The sequence below is a fragment of the Haliotis cracherodii genome, unplaced genomic scaffold, assembly GCF_022045235.1.
Source record: "Haliotis cracherodii isolate W230 unplaced genomic scaffold, xgHalCrac1.p SCAF_4, whole genome shotgun sequence".
Lineage (NCBI taxonomy): Eukaryota > Metazoa > Mollusca > Gastropoda > Lepetellida > Haliotidae > Haliotis > Haliotis cracherodii.
Genome location: NW_027266297.1, coordinates 64,002,964 through 64,025,190, shown reverse-complemented (window position 1 = coordinate 64,025,190; position 22,227 = coordinate 64,002,964). Strand labels below are relative to the sequence as shown.

Sequence of the window (22,227 nt, the reverse complement as noted above, 5' to 3'; positions counted from 1 at the left end):
GGGCAAAGAACATGCAGACGGTTTTTCATGTTTGGGTGGACACTAATCATATGGTTTAGCCGGGAAAGTGAAAAACAAGCCAAGCAATATACTGTACAAGACTTGAATTCTTTTGTACTCTCCCTTCATTGATTTAGAATAGAACTTCTTGAAGAGCATTATTGCTACTAACTCTCCCATTTGCATGGCTATTGGCTACCGGATTAACTGCCATTTTTATATTACTCGTATTACGGGATGTAAAATATTGCCAGTGCAAATGCAAGCATCGATTTTCAACGAAAGGAGATATATTCCGTCACTGGGGTTATTTCAGCAGCTTATACTGGGAAGCGATCTATCTCGGTATTGTACTGTAGTTTTTGCATGCTAACACGTAAAATTCAATTCCATATTTCCGCTAGGGAGTGTGCCTCATCGGCTGGGGGGTTGGGGGGGGGGGGGGACGCCGCGTCCTTGGTTTTAATTATGATTGAATGAAACTTTCTCGTCCACGGAGTCTCGGCAAGCGAGTAGCGGTGCCCTCGGAGGAAACCAGCATGCACCGCAAATCAAATTAATACCATGTGAGATGCAATGATTTGATTGCACGTGTATATAGTTTAGGAGCGTACCGAGTACGCCTTAGTATGTCCACGCTGATTTTATATACAATGATAATGGTTATTCATTTGTACTCGGGACTGGTCGGCATTAAGCGCTGTATTGGACCGTTATAGTCAAATCAAACCTGCCTCTCGAAATCCACGTCATGATAATGGCTTTCTGTCAAATTAACAAAGTAATGGAGGATGGAGTGTTAGAGATATTTTACAGGGAAATAAAGTGGGGGTATTTAACGAGATATGGGAGGTAGGATATTTTGATAAAAGTAGGTAGAGTGGGTCTTGTGCTGAGACATGAAAAGAAGAATGTGTTATAAATACAGTACAAGAGGGCATCTGACAAAGGAGCTTGTTAGAAGGAATGTTGTTGTGCAGCGATGTAAGGTGTTTACAAATAAAGTAGGAGTTCTTTATGTCATGTTTGCAAATCCAATTGGTTTGAAACGGTTGTTTTGCAAAAAATGAAAGTGTGTTCACAATAACAGTAGACTGGTTGTTTTGAAAGTGTGGTTAAGAAAGAAAGTAGACTGTTGTTTTGAAAGTGTGGTTAAGAAAGAAAGTAGACTGTTGTTTTGAAAGTGTGGTTAAGAAGGGAAGTAGATTGTTGTTTTGAAAGTGTGGTTAAGAAGGGAAGTAGATTGTTTTTTTGAAAGTATGGTTAAGAAAGAAAGTAGACTGTTGTTTTGAAAGTGTGGTTAAGAAGGGAAGTAGACTGTTGTTTTGAAAGTGTGGTTAAGAAGGGAAGTAGATTAATATTGTTGTTTTGAAAGTATGGTTAAGAAAGAAAGTAGATTGTTGTTTTGAAAGTGTGGTTAAGAAAGAAAGTAGACTGTTGTTTTGAAAGTGTGGTTAAGAAGGGAAGTAGATTGTTGTTTTGAAAGTGTGGTTAAGAAAGAAAGTAGACTGTTGTTTTGCAAGTGCGGTATGATGTTAAGAAAGAAGGTTGTCTTGCAAGATTGGAAAGTTGTTTACAGATATAGTGGATGTGTTGTTTTGAACATAAGTTGTTCGTAAAGAAATAGAAGGGTTATTTTGGAAGGATGTTAAGATGTTTACACAGATGATAGAGGAGTTGTTAGGAAGGATGTTAAGATGTGTACACAGATGATAGTTGGGTTGTTTGGGGAGGATGTTAAGATGTTTACATAGATGATAGTTGGGTTGCTTTTGAGGGATGTTATGATGTTTACACAGATGATAGTTGGGTTGTCTTTAAAGGATGTTAAGATGTTTACAGGCATGATAGTTGGGTGTTTTTGAAGGATGTTAAGATGTTTACACAGATGAAAGTTGGGTTGTCTTTGAAGGATGTTAAGATGTTTACACAGATGATAGAGGAGTTGTTAGGAAGGATGTTAAGATGTTTACACAGATGATAGAGGAGTTGTTAGGAAGGATGTTATGATGTGTACACAGATAATAGTTGGGTTGTCTTTGAAGGATGTTAAGTTGTTTACACAGATGAAAGTTGGGTTGTCTTTGAAGGATGTTGAGATGTTTATACAGATGAAAGTTGGGTTATTTTGGAAGGATGTTAAGATGTTTGCACAGATGATAATGAAGTTGTGGAAGGGTTAGGTATTGAGGAGATCTGAGGTTAGGTAGTGAGGAGATCAGGGGGTAGGTAGTGAGAAAATGTTGGGGTAAGGGATGAGGAGGTGTGGAGATCTGGGGGTAGGTAGTGAGGAGATCCAGGGTAGGTAGTTAGGTGGTGTGGAAATGTTGGGGTAAGGAATGAGGAGGTGTGGAGATCTGGGGTTAGGTAGTGAAGAGATCCAGGATAGGTAGTGAGGAGGTGTGGAAATGTTGGGGTAAGGGATGAGGAGGTGTTGAGATCTGGGGGTAGGTAGTGAGGAGATCCAGGGTAGGTAGTGAGGAGGTTTGGAAATGTTGGGGTAAGGGATGAGGAGGTGTGGAGATCTGGGGGTAGGTAGTGAGGAGATCCAGGGTAGGTAGTGAGGAGGTGTGGAAATGTTGGGGTAAGGGATGAGGAGGTGTGGATATCTGGGGGTAGGTAGTGAGGAGATCCAGGGTAGGTAGTGAGGAGGTGTGGAGATCTGGGGGTAGGTAGTGAGGAGCTGTGGGGGTAGGAAGTGAGGAGGTGTGAAGATATTTGGGTAAGGGATGAGGAGACATGGATATCTGTGGGTAGGTGGTGAGGAGGTGGTTAGATCTCTGGGTAAGGTTGTTAAGGTGGATAGATCTTAGGTAAAGGTTGAGAGATCTGTTGAGTCAGTTCAATAGTGGAATGGGTTTGAGTTTCGACTGAGGATAGAGTTCTGGTATTGCGGTGGTGTCGGGATGAGGCATGGGGTTAACTGAGGGAATACGAGTTGTTTTACCAACACAATGCCCTGGCAAGTATGAACCGTTAGCACGTTGTAAGTGGTTGCCATGGTAATGAATAACCCGCTGCCACACTGCATGTGTCGTGGTGATGCATTGTGTTGTATGTATTGTCGGGCGTCACCTGTTGGGGACAGTCTAATCCGGGACTCGGTCTGGGGGCATCTTACTCACAATCACCCTCCATCACCAGCTGATGATGAGTTACATGCAAAGCAATTTTTGTAATGAAATTTTTTTATTCCGAAATGAAATATTTCGGTAGCCTACTCATATCAACTATTATTGAACTCATTACCATCAAGTCGAATGATACAACTTCTAGTTGCGTAAAATGGATAAGATGTAATTGACTTGAATGATAAAACTATCAGAATTTGGTTGACTTGATTGATGATAAAACTATCAGAATTTGGTTGACTTGATTGCTGATAAAACTAAACTGAGGGGCAAAAGAAACTATACTTCTCAGTTGATTTTATCATATGTCATAATTTCTTTTGAAAATATCTTACGTTGGCGATATCATATCCAAACAATGAGGTGAGGTGAAATTGGGTTTAACGTCGCGTCCAAGATTATTGCACTTATATAGCGACGTGCATGTACGTGTGTATGTTTGTGTGGCTGCTTGTACTAGTCCGGACTGATGCCGATTTATAGTGCTAGCCCACTGAGGTACCATGCCGCAGTTTAACATGAATACCCCACTCAGACACAGTAAACTGACTCCGAGCCGACCAGTCCTTGTTTTAGCCCCTTAATGCCGAGCGTCAGACAGGGTAACAACAACTACCATCTTTTAACGTCTTTTGGTATGACGCGGTCGGGGATCGAACCCCGGACCCTCCGGGCTGACGCTCTACCACTAGACCACGGAGGCGGTCTCCAAACAATGAACTGTACTGGCGCTTAGTCACCACTCAAAGAAAACTCCTACATATATTTTTAATTAAAAATATAATTTGATTTAAAACTTTTAAAAAATATTAAAAAATTCGCATAATACACAACTGCTGATGAGTCTCTTAGACTTTTTATCTTTGAAAATCAATATAAAAAAATTTCAACACCTCAGTCATGGTCGGGGTCATGTGTTTGCATTCAATTTTTTACCCCAGTCTTCATTGAACCAATTAATGTTTACATGAAAATACCCATCCACTTTGTTGCAGGAATGAGTGATGGGTAAATAGACATAATCAAATTTTACTACAGTTCTTACAATTTTCAATTATATAAAAAAACTAGGTTTACTTTCTTTTGCCCTTCAATTTATTAATTAGAATGTGTAAATCGATTGGAATTTGAGAAACCTTAATGATAAATCTATTTGTTCGTGTACAACGTTTAAGTCTTTTAGTAACTTGAATGGCAACTAGTGTATGACATGCATACTATGCTAGACATGACCGACTTGAATAATAAAACTAACGGTAATGTACAAGGTCTAAGATCGAAACTTTAATGATAAAATAATCCGAAATCGGTTGTAAACTATGCGTATCAATACGGGATGAAGAGCGTCGTGTATCGTATCGATCAGCTGGGACTAAATGCATCTTTGAATTTTGTAAACCTTCAAAACACTAATAGTCACCTTTAATATCCGAGCGGCGATTGAGGAAAACTAATCGTTCTGTTGTTCTATAACTTCTATCTTGATCAAAACCTGTTTGTAAATCTATTACCTTTCTTTTGCAATAACCTAATGTTTATTTCAGTTTTCAAGGCCAGACTCCCATACAACACTACATAAACATTTACCAACATGTCGTGAAGTGACTTTGCTCTCTCTTATTCCATAGCCTCTATCTTATTCCATAGCCTCTCTTATTCCACAACCTCTCTCTTATTCAATAGCCTTTCTCTTATTCAATAGCCTCTCTCTTATTCCATAGCCTCTCTCTTATTCCACAACCTCTCTCTTATTCCATAGCCTCTCTCCTATTCCATGGCCTCTCTCTTATTCCAAGCCTCTCTCTTATTCAATAGCCTTTGTCCTATCTAAAATTCTCCCCTATTCCATAGCCTCTCTCTTATTCCATAGCCTCTCTCTTATTCCATAGCCTCTCTCTTATTCCATGGCCTCTCTCCTATTCCATAGCCTCTCTCTTATTCCATAGCCTTTGTCCTATCTAAAATTCTCTCCTATTCCATAGCCTCTCGCTTATTCCATAGCCTCTCTCTTATTCAATAGCCTCTCTCTTATTCCATAGCCTCTCTCTTATTCAATAGCCTCTCTCTTATTCCATAGCCTCTCTCTTATTCAATAGCCTCTCTCCTATCTTAGATTTTCTTTCCTATCCATAGCCTCTCTCTTATTCCATACGCTCTCTCTTATTTCATATCCCCTTTCTTATTCCAACACCTATCTCTTATTCAAGATCCTCTCTTTTATTACATAGCCTCTCTCTTATTCAATAGCCTCTCTCTTATTCAATAGCCTCTCTCAAATTCCATGCCCTCACTCTTACTCCATATCTTCTGTCTTACTCCAGAACCTCTCTCTTATTCCATAGCCTCTCTGTCATTCCACAACTTCCTGGTATGTTATAACATATTTCTTGTTCTATTTCAGCGTCTCCATAGAGCAGTGACGAGTGCGGAACTGATTTCTGCGCATGACTCGGCCAAAGAGATGATCTGCATTGTGCGGAATCGGGAGTTTGCCCGGCTTTTTCAGAAAAGTACCATTCGGGTAAGACATGAACAGTAGAGTGTGAGGCTTTTTCAGAAAAGTACCATTCGGGTAAGACATGAACAGTAGAGTGTGAGGCTTTTTCAGAAATGTACTATTCGGGTAAGCCATGAACAGTAGAGTGTGAGGCTTTTTCAGAAATGTACTATTCGGGTAAGACATGAACAGTAGAGTGTGAGGCTTTTTCAGAAAAAGTACTATTCGGGTAAGACATGAACAGTAGAGTGTGAGGCTTTTTCAGAAAAAGTACTATTCGGGTAAGACATGAACAGTAGAGTGTGAGGCTTTTTCAGAAAAGTACCATTCAGGTAAGACATGAACAGTAGAGTGTGAGGCTTTTTCAGAAAAGTACTATTCGGGTAAGACATGAACAGTAGAGTGTGAGGCCTTTTCAGAAAAGTACCATTCGGGTAAGACATGAACAGTAGAGTGTGAGGCTTTTTCAGAAAAGTACCATTCGGGTAAGACATGAACAGTAGAGTGTGAGGCCTTTTCAGAAAAGTACCATTCGGGTAAGACATGAACAGTAGAGTGTGAGGCTTTTTCAGAAAAGTACCATTCGGGTAAGACATGAACTGTAGAGTGTGAGGCTTTTTCAGAAAAGTACCATTCGGGTAAGACATGAACTGTAGAGTGTGAGGCTTTTTCAGAAAAGTACCATTCGGGTAAGACATGAACTGCAGAGTGTGAGGCTTTTTCAGAAAAGTACCATTCGGGTAAAACATGAACTGTAGAGTGTGAGGCTTTTTCAGAAAAGTACTATTCGGGTAAGACATGAACTGTAGAGTGTGAAGCTTTTTCCGAAAAGTACCAATCAGGTAATACATGAACTGCAGAGTGTGAGTAGACTTGACAAAGTCCTACATGTTTAGCAATGTTGCAGGGGGGACGACAGTCTACCAATACCGTGGACAAAATGACAGTTTCAAGAACATTATCATGCCAGAACACAGGACTAGTTTGCCGGCAAACACCACACACAGAGTAACACTGTCATAAGCATTGTAAATGTAGTGTACGATGCTTTCATCTGTGACACATTCGCTATGGGATTATTCTGCCTAGTTTAGTTTTAGAGGCGGAAACACTGGCTAGCCAGACCTGCACCGTTCCTGTCCACTTGCAATGGCCTGGACCCATTTAAAGTCTGCCTATACAGATTTTGATGATATTTCAGTGTAATTTGATTACATTACTATCTCATGGGTTCAAATTTGGCTCAAATGACTACAAGATAGAAAAAAGTGTAGAACCATTTGGTTTGTTTATGCAGAGTTACTGGACAAGCGAATAACTCGCATCATTATAACTCTCAGACTTTGTGATATGCGTTATATACTCTGTCCCAATTAAGGGGACACAGGTAGTAATGGAATCTATATGTCAAGTGTTATCTACTTTGAAGAACAACAGGACTGGAAGTTTACTATGAGTTTTAGTCATGAATAGGATACAAGAAACCACACTCCTTGCCGTTGATCTACCGACTTGAAACATTGTCTACCAACTTGAAACATGATCAACCGACTTGAAATATGATATACCGACTTAAAACATGGTCTGCCGACTTGAACCATGCTATACCAACTTGAAACATGATCATCCGACTTGAAAGATGATATACCGACTTAAAACATGGTCTGCCGACTTGAACCATGATATACCGACTTGAAACATGATTACCAACTTGTAACATGATCAACCGACTTGAACCATGATATACCGACTTGAAACATGGTCTCCCGACTTGAGACATGATATACCGACTCTTGACACATGGTCTGTCGATTTGAAACATGATATACCGACTTGAAACATGATAACCGACTTGAAACATGGTCTCCCGACTTAGAACATTATCTACTGACCATGTGTTTAGTGGAAAAGTTCGTACTCATTCCATCGACTTGGAAATGCTTAAATGTGTAATGTTTATTGAATTTGTTTTCTTCTCTTTTCCTATTATTACAAAAATATACTTCATGATATACCGACGTGAAACATGGTATGTCGACTTGAAACATGATATACCGACTTGAAACATGGTCTGTCGACTTGAAACATGATATACCGACTTGAAACATGGTCTGTCGACTTGAAACATGATACACCGACTTGAATTATGGTTTGCCGACTTAAATATTATCTACTAACCATGGGTTATATGGAAATTTTCTCATTCATTCCATCTACTGGGAATGCGTTAATTTGAAAAGTTTATTGAAGTTGTTTATTTTCCTCTCTTTTTCTCTTATAACAAATATATATAATGAAATATCTGTACTTGTTTCACTCTGTTGTGGCAACTATGCGTATACTTAATGTGCGTTGAATGTATGTTGAATGTGTGTTGAAATTATATTGAATGTGTACCGACTATTGAATGAGTTCTGAATATGCGTGAAAACATAACCCTATCATCGATTGGTCTCTTTTCGGCGTGACTTTGCCGTTACGCGAAACTGCTGAGGGCGCTTTTCCTCGCCGCCGCTAACACGAAACAAAGGCTTGATTACTGTCCGCGAGTTAAGTCTATTTGGGAATAATTCATTTTGTGTACAAATACTTTATGTTGGTTGATGAATTGTTAAGATGGAGACAGACAGCCTGCTCATGGTGATTAAAGTACACCCTATTTCCTGCGCCAAAGAATAAAGGCGTAACTGAAATCATCAAACGATTTTCGTCTTTATGAACTTTTGATCCTTTCTTGACAAGTTCAATTCTTTGGGCGTTTTCGACGAACAGGCAAAAAAACACACGTCTACTACATTGCTGGTCTAAATTTCCATCTCATTGCCCAAGATGGTGTATCTCTCATGCACCTTATCTCTCATACAGTTGTATCTCTCGTGTGTATCTCTCAACCAGCTGTATTTCCTATGCAACTGTACTTCTCAAATGTGTGTGTATATTTCCATGAAGTGTTCACATAAACTGTTCCCAGTGAAAATATTTGTAGCCCATTTGAGACCACAGCTGTGGACATGTGTGTACATTCACATCAAGAAATTCCGAAATACATATTTGATTCTTTAAACGTTTGTGTGTATTCAAAAAATAATGTTTTGCAAAACATAAAACCGTTTTTAGTCGGAAGTGGCTGAAAAAAATGTATGTCCTTTTTGCTGCTTTGCGAGAAGGTCCGCGCTGAGGTGTACACGCTAGTTTAAAAGACAGCTGAAAACAACACGTATGGGGACAGTGCCAGAGAAGTTGTTTTTTAATAAGAGAAGACGAAAATATACAGTGTTCAATCATAGGCACGGAAGCGTTCGAGGCTAAGGAAATCGAAACATATGACGCCGAGAGGACGAGTCCCCTTTTTCAGGAAGGGGGTTGGAGATATGTCAGCTTGATGAAGGGAGGGGTAGTACTTGACAGATGTTGGTCAAGTTGTTCTTGCCTCCCCGGGCGCGTAAAACACAATGAAACTATATTTTTTCACTCCTGTTATGTTGCGACTTGTATATGTTCATCATGTTTTTGACAAATAAAACGAGTTTTTGTGTGTATAAGGTTCCATTTATTGATTTTGTATAAGAAGGTTCAGAATAACTGCATGTGTTTTTTATGTACCGGGAAAATGTGAACATATGATGAATGTGTTTACATGGGAAGGAGATCTGTAATAATGTGTTTACATGGGGTGAAGGAGATCTATAATAATGTGTTTATATGGGAAAGAGATCTACAATAATGTGTTTACATGAGGGGAAGGAGATCTGTAATGATGTGTTTACATGGGGGAAGGAGATCTGTAATGATGTGTTAACATGGGGGGAAGGAGATCTGTAATAATGTGTTTACATGGGAAGGAGATCTGTAATAATGGTTATCTTTTTTGCAGAAAAACAAACTTGCTGACATGGCAAAGACGAAGCGGATAAATCGGAACTTTTACGACATCGTTGCCAAAGCTAAATGGTAAGTGTCAACGGAAAGCCGCTCCCAGAACTGTGAACTGTGTAAGACGTCGATGTCGTCAGGGACATCGTACCGACATGGTACTATGTGTCAAAGTCACGATACATCGCTATATAGATTTATCATTCTGTGACAAATTCACATCATACCGCTACACAGAGTGTTTCACAGGCATGCTTTTACATGAAGTCACCCATGTGCAATGCATCATACAAGTGAAACATAGCATAAAAGTGAGACCTATCATACAAGTGAAATGTCTCATACAAATGAGATGTATCTTACAAGTTAAATGTTTCATACAATAGGCAAAGTATAAAAGTCAGACCTATCATACAAGTGAGATTTCTCATACAAATGAGATGTATCTTACAAGTTAAATGTTTCATACAATAGGACATAGCATAAAAGTGAGACCTATCATACAAGTGAGATGTCTCTTACACATGAGATGTATCTTTTAAGTTAAATGCATCATACAAGTGAGACATAGCATAAAGGTGAGACCTATCATACAAGTGAAATGTCTCATACACGTGAGATATAGCATAAAAGTGAGACCTATCATGCAAGTGCGATGTCTCATCCCAGTGAGACACAGCATACCAGTGAGACATAGCATACCAGTGAGGTGTATCATACAAGTCAGATATAGCATATAAATGAGATGTCTCATACAAGTGAGAAATACCAATCAAGTGAGACATATCATACAAGTGAGATAAAGCATACAAGTGAGATATAGCATTCAAGTGACATATGGCATATAAGAAAGACATATTATGTTAGTGAAGTGTATAATTCAAGTGAGATGTATCACACAAGTGAGACATTGCATATAAATGAGATGTCTCATACAAATGAGATGTATCTCGTCACATGGACATACCATCATAACGGTGTGTTTTCCTGTTTTGACACTGTCAGCGGAGAACGGACCAGGTATGGCATTAGGAGAAGCTTCGTCCATCCGATCTTGGCTTTCCCTGTCGTTTTCCCTTGCTAAGGATACTGAAGTAGACTAGTTCCTTCCCATGAGGACGTGTGTGTATGTGTGTGTGTGCCTGAGTGCGTGCGTGCGTGCGTGCGTGCGTGCGTGCGTGCGTGCGTGCGCGTGTGTGTGTGCCAGTTAGCTTTTAGACACAACCAGAAGCAGTTTATGACTTTTCAACATGTTTTTGTGAGCATCTTCTAAAACACCATCACATTACTTTTGTGATTGCGATTCTATACAGAAATTATTTATATCTTAATTGTCAAGGACAGTTTTTAGTGAGTTGAAAGGTCTGTGACGTCGTTCCAGTTGTGTCTATGCGCTTACACACCACGCATCTATATTTGTACCACCAAACCTCTACTTTCATCACAGGATTATCATCACAAACCTCCATCTTCACCACGACACACATATATACTTTCTTCACCCCTAATCTTTACTTTCATCACCACACATCTAACCTCCTTCACCCCACCTCTATATCTTCATCACATGAAAAGGAGGCACTGGTGGCCCAGTCATCTAAGGTGCAGCAATTCGCTGTGCAGAGTTGCGTCCCTTGGACACACCAGGAACCTATGATTGTGGGTTGGAATCCCCTTTTGACCCGATTATCTTTCTAGGTTTGTCAGGTTTGCTCGTGGGTTTCACCGACGTGGTAAACGTCTGAGAGCTGCATCACTTCGGGCTTTCCTTAGGGGGCACGAGGGCCCAGTCGTCTAAGGTTCAGCGATTCCCTGTGCAGAGTTGCGTCCCTTGGGCATGCCAGAAACCTATGGTTGTGGGTTCGAATCCCGGTTCGCCCCGATTATGTTTCTAGGTTTGTCGGCACCATACTCGTGCTCGTGGGTTTCACCGAAGTGGTAAACGTCTGAGGCCTGCATCACTTCGGGCTTTCCTCCTACATTAAGCTGACACGCCGTGATATAACTGGAATACTGTTAAAAGCGGCGTTAAACCCAACTCACTCACTCACTCACTCACTCACTCACTCACTCACTCGGGCTTCCCTCACACATTAAGCTGGCACGCCGTGATATAACTTGAGTACTGTTCGAAGCGGCGTTAAGCCCAGCTCACTCACCACAGAATATTATCTCCATTGCCACACGCAAATATATACACACGCACACGCCGTCTTCACATGTTAACTACATGTCCACGCATTTCATCACGACCTTTACACATTCACCAAGACGCTTTCTAATAATGTAGATAACATCAGTGCTGATACGACATCAAATTGTAAGTCACTCACTCATGCTCTGTACAGTCACAAAGGTAGCGACCGCCTCTGTGGTCTAGTGGTAGAGCGTCCGCCCGGAGAGCGGAAGGTCCGGGGTTCGATTCCCGGCCGCGTCATACCAAAAGACGTTAAAAGATGGTACTTGTTGTTACCCTATCTGGCGCTCGGCATTAAGGGGCTATAACAAGGACCGGTCGGCTCGGAGTCAGTATACTGTATCTGAGTGGGGTTTTCATGTTAAACTGCAGCATGGTATCTCAGTGAGCTAGCACTATAAATCGGCATCTGTCCGGACTAGTACAAGCAGCCACACACAAACACACGTACATGCACGTCGCTATATAAGTGCAATAATCTTGGACGCGACGTTAAACCCTATTTCACCTCACCTCACCTCACAAAGTTAGCTATGACAGTAAAAAAACGTTTCTTCAGATATCCAATCTTTAAAGTTTGTAATCGAAAAAAACCCAAGATAAATCTGCCTTCAGCTTGAAATTGTCAAACTATTACATAATGATCGTCACGGCAAGGGATGTTTATACGCGTGCCCATATTGCAATACCTGCAAAGGATGCTAAGCAAATCTGATAAAAAAAAAGATGTAATGTAATAAATATTGAATGAGGCTGGTGAATGTTGGAACAGCTTAGGGAGCCGAGACAACCTCTCGCCGGATGCTGCTGCAACTGTAACCAGCAAACTGCAGCCTACCGCATCTTTCCTGGGCGATGATCAATAACCTGCTTATACTACGTGTCATTCCTACCAGTGTAACAAATGTGATCCATTCTAAAAGCAATTCAGACTTAAGCCTGTTCTTTCCACCACGTGTCGTCGCTTACACGCTTTTATTCTGATAGATAGTTGTTTATTTGCCTCTAAAACGTAAGGACAACACTCGCGTCACAGTAAGCTGGCGTGTATGGATCTGTGCTGGGAGTGTTACCATACTGGGATATAGCAGAAACTCCATAAACTGTGATGACAGTTAATGTGTTTCCGACATATCATATTAACAAGCCTGACTTCACATCATTTCTTGGATTCAAATGTAAGCTAAAATATTATGAAGAATTTATGTTACGACAAGACGTTGTCAGTTATCTTCTCAAACTAGATGCCAGTATGTATCATTCAGTCACGTTTATTTGTATTTCGGGTAATAATGTATGCAGGTTGATTATTAATAATAATGATAATAATAATGATAATAGGATCTTTACATGACATGGCATATTTATTAATGGAATATTTGTAAATAATATAAATCTGGATAGTTTTAAATAATGTTAATCTTGGTAATGGGATGTACCTATGTACAAGATACCAATTGGTTCTGTAATGATGTTTCCGTGATATAAAATTGTTCTTTATCGGCATATTAACAATGTCATGGAATCACATAGTTTTTTAACTGGTTCTTTACATAATATCACAATGTTCGGTAACGGGGTATTTATATGTATAAAAGGGATTGTTATCAACGGGGTATTTACAGGGTAAGATGTTGTTGACGGGATGTGTACATACTATAACATTGATGTTGACAGGATGCAGGAGATGAAAGACAACAATTTGATGGATGATTCAGGCAACGCCGATTCAGAAATCATCGAGATCCCCCTAAAGGACCTCAGTATTAATATCGAGCGGCAGCCGCCCAAAGCCGAGGACCGACCTACTCCGCCCATCCCGTCGTCCGCGGGCAACCACGAGGAAGAGGAGGAGGAGGAGGAGGAGGAAGACATGAGCCACTCCCAGGAGTGTCTGTTGTCCGAGGCTAGTAGGGACCGGTCGGAACCCGGATGTTCAGACTCCTATTATAAAGGAACGGATGACACGAACTCCTCGATCCCTTCATTGGACGGAGCTTTCTGTGATGACTCTTTATGTGATCCGAACGAACCTCCCAATAACAATAACACGCAGACGTACGCCGCCTGTGCGCAGAGGAGTCCGCCATTATTACCGAACTGCGTGCGGCTTGACTCTCTTCCTAACGGCCACCTGGTATCAGGTGACGAAGACTCTCCCTCCACTGATAACTTTGCAAACAACCGACTAGAAAATCAAAGCAAACTGTTCAAAGCGTTGACTGATGACAGTCATAATTATATGTCTTCCATGTACAGTAAGTCCCTCTTACCTAAGACAAACAACATGGTTCGATCCTTACTCCACAAAACCCAGTCATACCAGGATCATCTGTGTTCTGCGGACGACTCCCTACCCGGGATTTTCTGTATAGAGAAGATCTCCAAGGAGGAACTGCTGGTGATGTGGAAGACATCAGAGATAGAACTCAACAAACGCTTAGAGCAAGCCTTGAAAGAAAAGGCAAGACTTGAAAGGAAGTTAGCACAATTACAAAAACATTCACCGGTATGAAAGTTGTTTATAATGTTTTTGGCTCAAATCATCCGCTGGAATGACTTGTGGGCGCCTGTCGTGGTCATTCAGAGGCTGTTGTGGGGCCTCCTTGACCGTGTACTGGTCAAGGGGCGTCTGTGGTCAGTGAACGGGCCTGTTTTGGCCATGCACTGGCTTGTGAGGCGCCTGTCCTAGGCATGTACTAGCTTATTAGGCGCCTGACTGGGCAATGCAATGGCTTGTGAGGTACCTGTTTGGCCCATGCACTAGTTTGTGAGGTACCTGTTTGGGCCATGCACAGGTTCCTGGGGCAAGTGTCTAGACCATGTACTAAGCACCCAGATGTGCGTTGCCTCGGTTACCTGGGCGTGGTCAGCTGATTCCTCTTCCTGTGAGTGTTGCAATAGTCACCGGACGGATCTGTCTTTCGATACTGCGTCAATCTCTGCTGCCACCTCAGCTGTTGTGTGTTAATCAGGAGATCTGTGTGATTGGGGAGCAGGTGCGAGAACAGACTGACACTATATATGTCTGAAGGAAAAGCTTTCGGATATCTGAAACAGGATCTTGCAGACAGAGAATTATCCTGTGTCCTGACGAACAAGATTTATTTTGCTGATTTTTTGTGTGCGTAATCTCCAACACAGAGAAATATTTGCGGGTAGTGTGCAACCACTGTACATTATGTATAATATTTATTGACTACAAATCTACAGATATTCTTTTATAATTCCAGTACATATAAGATTTATCACATGACAGACCCTGGAGAGTATCTTCACTATCATTTTGAGAATTTACGTGTATTTCAATTTTGCCTTGAGAGGTTGTAGGTATAATTCTATTGTGACTTGCTTGAGATCCATCTGTCTTCACTGTCGTTTCCATTGCGCTTTAGCCCCAACCTCTAATGGACGGACGCACAAGCCTCCACACCGACGGACAAGCAGACACATAAGTCCTTCTACTCGCCTTCCGTTTCATGTATATGCTATATATTCCAAGTTATTTGTTTGTACATATAAGCTGATGTTCATTCAGACTGCTTTTGTGCTGCACGTGCTGAACGTGCCGCACGTGCTAGAAACGCTCCTCTACGACTGCTTCAACAAAGTGTAAATTATGTATAAATACCTCAGATTATTCACTGTAATGTCCAGACGAATATCTGAATCTTAACATAGACCTCCCTGTACAGATAGCCGCCTTTCAATTGGTCATGTATGTCATTCTGATGTCTTATTATCCAGAGGATGTCCCCTCGAGTTATACCCACTGTTCCTGTTAGTAAATCCTATTTATCATGCACGTTAGAAAGTCAAGAAATATGTCTCTTCATTCAACAGTTACACTTTATGGAAGAGAACTATTCTTTAACCAGTGCCTGTTTCTCGACACATTTCTAAATGTGCTATATTTGTCAGATTTACTACTGGACTAAATGTGCATATATTGTATACATATCCGCAGTTGTGCATCGTGAATCAGATAGATTGCATGTACTGGGCTATTGTGTGTTCCATGCGTCTATCTACTGTTAGCTTTATGTCACTCATTTCCTCCCTCAAAGCAACAACGAATGCTACAGCTGTTCTGTCAGTTGCATACTGGCGCATGGAGACCAAGAAGGCATCATTCATCGTTCCCGATCTGCGTCAGCCTCGTTCTCGATCTGCGTCAGTCTCGTTCTCGATCTGCGTCAGCCTCGTTCTGGTCTACATGTTTGTCTTCCTATTCTGTAGTTCCACCAAGTTGTGTTGCTTGTGACTACAGAGTTATCTCCCTTTTTTAATAAGACTGTTCTTGTAAGACTGTTTATAATTATCGATTTTACCAAGTGTATATTTCAGCTGTATTTCTGCCGGCATTGCCAGGGCCAGTAGGCGGGTAATCTGATGTTCATGGTTTTGTGAACAAACTGTTTTAAGTCAAAAATACGGGTCGCGTCAAGCAAAAACCACCTTTCACCAAACTGAATAGTCAATCTACCTGCGTACATCTCAACGATATCACTACAGCTATGCTCAACGATTCAATCTTGTAATCGACGGGGGATTAGCGTTCCTCTCGGTGATGTGTGTCATCAGCGATCAATTGAATACTCATCAACATGTACATATATAATAATACATTTCTCAGTATATAACTATAGCGACATTTCATGACATGTTGCCTCACAGTGGAGGAACAATATGACTAAAGGTTATACGTGGTTGGGGCCGGGAAACATAAAAGTCTATACCTGGTCATGGATGATGAAGGGTCGACCTACTGTTGTAGCAGTTGTTACGGGTAATTTCTCCCTGGCCGTTGTTAACCAGAAGGGAATGTCCATGCTCAGGGCTAGCGAACGAGACAGCCTAGCCCTGACCATGGATAATGGACCAAGCTCAGAGCTGGGCAACGAGACAATCCAGCTCTGATCATGGTCAAAGAGAGAAAAATCCATTGTGAGGGCTGATTACTAAAACAGCCCAGCCCTGACAATGGACAATGAACCAAGCTCAGAGCTGGACACGAGACCATCCGGCTCTGATCATGGTCAAAGAGAGAAAAATCCATTGTGAGGGCTGGTTAACGAGACAGCCCAGCCCTGATCATGGATATATATGAAGAACCATCGTTTGGGGCATCTAACATCTTCGCTGTCAGCTAAACATTCTAAGCTTTGTAGCCTTTAAACGTTGATACCATTTTACATTGGTATCCTCCTCATTGTCACTAACCTCTGGTCAGTGAGCATCTGTGTTTGGTTTTTTGAGACTATTCCCAGTAGATGTAAGGTCGGTTGTTGCCTGGCGTGTTGTTTCTTTCATTTTGTTATTCGCATATTGCGAATTTATTTCAAAGAAACCCATATATTTTACCCCGTATTTTCCTCGACTGTGATGTTACCTTCTGTTGCAAGTGTAGCTAGCAACATGGGTTATAGACGCCCACAAGTGGAGGTTTTGTAGGATGTAGATGGGTTACCTCCCCTTACACTACGCGACCGCTTCTCAGTGGCAAATTATACGTAAGGGCAGGTAACTCGGTATGTATGATTGTGATTTGACCTACTTTTTTGCCAGACGTGTGGCTGTGTGGGGATACCGTCATTATGCAATATTTTACTGTTATCCATGACTGATTATCAACTACATCAATAACAGGTCAACGTAAGCTTTCCATTTTCATCGCATTCAGTTAGAATAATATTCATTTATGAGATCATTGTTTCATTTGAGAGAAATAAATTTGTAAATACTAAATAAATAATTTTGCTGTATGTGGACTTGTTTTTATAGAGGCTCCAGACTGAACAGAGGTCCTGGGTCAAACTTGCAGAGGTCTCAGGGTGAAAGTGACATTTAACGGCAGTCATGATTGCAAGGGTCCATAAGCATGTCGCTTGTTAACGACATTCAGCATATATTTATTACACTGCCCTTCTCCACACAAACTTTCAAAATAAACAGATGACACGAAATCGTTTTGATGGAAAGTTAATTTAACAATATGCTAATGTTAAATTTGCTCAAGGGGCGGTCGGGTAGCCTGGTTGTTATAGCGTTCGCTCGTCACGCCGAAGACCCGGGTTCGATTCCCGACATGGGTACAATGTGTGAAGTCTATTTCTGGCGTCCCCCGCCGTGATATGGCTGGAAAATTACTAAAAGCGGCGTTAAACCATACTTACTCACTACTAATATTGCTCGAGATGAGACGATAGACTGGAAATCCGTCCTCTGTCTGCGTGCATTATCTATATGATTCGTAGAACAAGATGTTCGCACCAAAATGAGATGAGCTTGACTGACTTTCTAGTTTAAGAAACTAAGCACTTGGCTCCGTCTCTGCATATCTTTAACATGAGTAGCAGGGCAAAAAGGACCACGCACGAGATTAAATGGACTCCAGTCTGTGTGCAAAGCTTGGCTCCTTCTCGACATATCATGAATATATATCAGAGCGCAAATGAGATGGGTAGCTTGATTGACTTTCTACTTTAAGAAAACTAAGCACTTGGCTCCGTCTCTGCATATCTTTAACATGAGTAGCAGGGCAAAAAGGACCACGCACGAGATTAAATGGACTCCAGTCTGTGTGCAAAACTTGGCTCCTTCTCGACATATCATGAATATATATCAGAGCGCAAATGAGATGGGTAGCTTGATTGACTTTCTACTTTAAGAAAACTAAGCACTTGGCTCCGTCTCTGCATATCTTTAACATGAGTAGCGGTGCAAAAAGGACCACGCACGAGATTAAATGGACTCCAGTCTGTGTGCAAAGCTTGGCTCCTTCTCGACATATCATGAATATATATCAGAGCGCAAATGAGATGGGTAGCTTGATTGACTTTCTACTTTAAGAAAACTAAGCACTTGGCTCCGTCTCTGCATATCTTTAACATGAGTAGCGGTGCAAAAAGGACCACGCACGAGATTAAATGGACTCCAGTCTGTGTGCAAAGCTTGGCTCCTTCTCGACATATCATGAATATATATCAGAGCGCAACGAGAGTCGGGGACCAGCTAGACGGAAGATTTAATCTTCTCGATTCTCGTTGAACAGTACGTTTAGTGCACCGAGTGATGACAGTTGAAGCATTAATCTAGATGGCTTTTTCTGTTTGATTGTGTAACATGTTATTTGAATGCTGACACAAAGCTACCTCGCCTGGATGCTGTCAGCCTATTAGCGCTTAACTACCACGTATGCTGTGGCTATCTGATGGCACGACGGTGCTGAGAATACAAATACCCTCTCCGCCGTTTCGTCCATCGCTGCTTAAATTGTGTCCATCCATGCAACTAAGCCGTCAGTAGCGTAACCTCACTATCATTCCACGTTCTGTGATCAGTCGTTTGCTGATTTAACGACACATAAAGCATAAATATAGTCGTTAATTTTCGCGTATGCATATTCATGGTCCGGCAGATGGCGTGATGAGGCGGCGTTTGGCGGAGTGATACACGTACCATGTGGACAGAGCGGACGATCCTCTATGCATGTACATCTATCAGCCTCCTGGAAACGCAGGGATAATTTCCTGCCATTCTTTCTGCAGTAATTGTGTGTGGAGGAACTACTAGACAGAACCGTTATGTTTCCGAGACGATTCTACCTCGGGGCCCATCGGAGTTGAAGCCGGAACCATTCCGCTATTGCAATCACTATTTATCTATCTACATAAAGCTTGGCGAGCATTAAGGCTACAAATTAAATGTATTCAACATTAATGGGTAGGATAGTTTATCTGTGATACCGAAATCCATCTGAAACTTTTAAGTCGTGTACACACAAAAGGACGAATACGTTGGAGTACTGGATGAGATAAAATAATATGCAGGGAAAAACAATCGATTCAATCCCGTTGTGTAAACGGATTAGAGCTGAACGATTTATCTATTATGTAACTCGCTTGGTAAAGTATATATTTTTTATTCAGCTCAGCCAGTTCACACGTCTCGTGCATAGGTAAAGCATCACACTTTATAATAACAATAATAATAATAATAATGATGATGATGATGATGATGATAATAATAATAATTTTTAAAATTAATAATAATAATAATATCAATAATAATGATAATAATCATGATGACGACGACGATGATGATGATGATGATGATGATGATAATAATTTATAATGCGCCAGGTTCCATTCATCAAGTGGATGCTCATAGCGCTACCTACCGGGTATCCACTCACTGCTGGGTGAACAGAGGGACAGTTCGAACAAAGTCACTTGCCTAAGGAGACACCACCTGTGGCACATGTGCTTCATTGTGGGGCAGGACCGAAGCCCTAGAAACTCTCAGGAGTCAAGCTGCTGAACGTGGTCACCCATCCCACTACTCTCCGAGACGGACGTTGCTTAACTTCACTTCCGGAACAATGTACTCTGTCGATGTTATTCTTGATTGTGCGAACCACGGTCATCTTCACAATCGTAGGACTTATGTAAGAGCCTTTGATATATCGAACATACCACCCGAGTCTCTTTTGTATCAAATATATGAACACGTGCCCATACAAGATGAAAACTCAGAGGCTTCAATATTCCAGCTATATGACGGTGGTCTGTAAATAATCGAGTCTGGACCAGACAATCCAGTGATTGATATCATGAGCATCGATCTACGCAATTGGGATCAATGACATGCTTCAACCAATCCCATTAGGCGCCTCTAACGACAAGCAAAGTCGCCTTTTACGGCGTGGGTTGCTGAACCTAATCTTCCCCGGATCTTCACGGGACGATCTCCACTAGAAGTGGGGTCATGGGTGGCCCAGTCGTCTAAGGCGCCGCGATTCGCTGTTCAGAGTTGCGTCGCTTTGGCACGCCAGAAACCTATGGTTGTGGGTTCGAATCCCGGTTCGCCCCGATTATGTTTCTAGGTTTGTCGGCACCATATTCGTGCTCGTGGGTTTCTGAGACCTGCATCACTTCGGGTTTTCCTCCAACATTAAGCTGACACGCTGTGCTATAACTGGAATATTGTTAAAAGCGGCGTTAAACCCAACTCACTCACTCACTCACTCCACTAGAAGTTACAATAACAAGGGATTACCTAAAGGACAGGCGGGTCGGGTCAGCGGGGAAATACTGAAACTGGATTGCAGAATAATAAAACGGAACGTACATATCTTGGCAGATGTTTATTCTTAGGATGTATAATATGATATATGCTGATTTCGTAGTAGTTACAACAAACTATTAGGGCACCTTTGATCTCAATTAAACGTTGTTTGTGCAGAACGCAGCTCTTAACAAAGGTGCTCCATATTGGTCATGAAAATTGTTTCTCAACACGAACCATTTTGAAAGACAATGTTCATCTCTTTCACCTCTCTGCTGAAACAATCCACTCAGATAACCCTCATAAATAACATGTATCGAAGAATAATGATGAGTGATAAATCAATTAATTGATCGATCATTTAATTTGGCAACTCCTGCACGCTGGGCTTCTAAGATCCAAAGCTTAGCAAAGTAACGCGCACGCTTCGTGAGATGGGAATATGCCACTTAAAGCCACAGTTTCTGGCTTTACAGTGAGTGAGTGAGTGAGTTGGGTTTAACGCCGCTTCGAACATTATTCCAGTTATATCACGGCGTGTCAGCTTAATGTGGGAGGAAAGACCCAAGTGATGCAGGTTTTAGACGTTTACCACTTCGGTGAAACCCACGAGCACGGGTATGGTGCCGACAAACCTAGAAACATAATCGGGGCGAACCGGGATTCGAACCCACAATCATAGGTTTCTGGCGTGCCCAAGGGACGCAACTCTGCACAGTGAATCGCGGCGCCTTAGACGACTGGGCCACCCGTGCCCCCTCTGACTTTACAGTCGAAAGTCAGGATTGGTCCACTTCTATTACTGGTACTGACTATTTTCGACCGCCTGGCCACTCCGCTTGTCATGACTGTCAGTTAGAAGCTGAACATGCCATCATTTCTGACAGGTCGCTGAGAATCTCATCACGAGAAGCACCGCGTCTCGCGAGAACCCGTGACCTCTCATTTGGGTCACAGATTAGGGTTTATTAAATCTCGCTTTCTTTTCTCGACCATTTCAAGTGACGGAAACATTTGCGTAAATGGTTGGCGAAGGAAAGCTCTGGTCAACAGGACATTTCCCTAAATGCATACAGAATGCATCTACACGTATACCCACCACATATTTGCATGATGTGACCCTATAAGAGACGCTGTAACATAGTATAAAGACCGACGATGGCTTCCAGTCTTTTCTTGCATCCGTATGACCACATCGGGAGTCGCCTGTTATCTGGATGTATTTTAAAATAGTTTACCAGATGAAGCGTTCCGTTCCTGTTTAAGTAACAGATGAAATACTAACAATAGACGCGCACGCTTGCTTGTTAATCAGCTTGTGATAATTTAGAAGCTCATCACTCGAACCTATTGTGCTGTTAAGTTTGGCAAAGGTTGTTGTTGAAGTTGTTGTTGTTGTTGTTGTTGTTGTTGTTGTTGTTTAACCCCGCACTCAGCAATATTCCAGCTTTATGACGGCG

General features: G+C 41.6%; 1 protein-coding gene across 2 annotated transcripts in view; it reads left to right on the top strand.

Moving 5' to 3' along the window:
• Positions 1-17,416, top strand: part of LOC139479042 (glutamate receptor ionotropic, NMDA 3A-like) — a 163,812-nt gene extending 146,396 nt beyond the window's left edge. The window contains exons 7-10 of one of the 2 annotated variants that reach the window (XM_071261787.1): positions 5,533-5,652; positions 9,503-9,579; positions 10,507-10,521; positions 13,376-17,416. In XM_071261787.1, coding sequence (XP_071117888.1) covers positions 5,533-5,652; positions 9,503-9,579; positions 10,507-10,521; positions 13,376-14,213 — 1,050 coding nt within the window. In that variant the 3' untranslated portion in view covers positions 14,214-17,416. The remainder of the gene's footprint in view (positions 1-5,532; positions 5,653-9,502; positions 9,580-10,506; positions 10,522-13,375) is intronic. The other variant, XM_071261788.1, reaches the window with a different exon arrangement.
• The last annotated feature ends 4,811 nt before the right edge of the window (positions 17,417-22,227 follow it).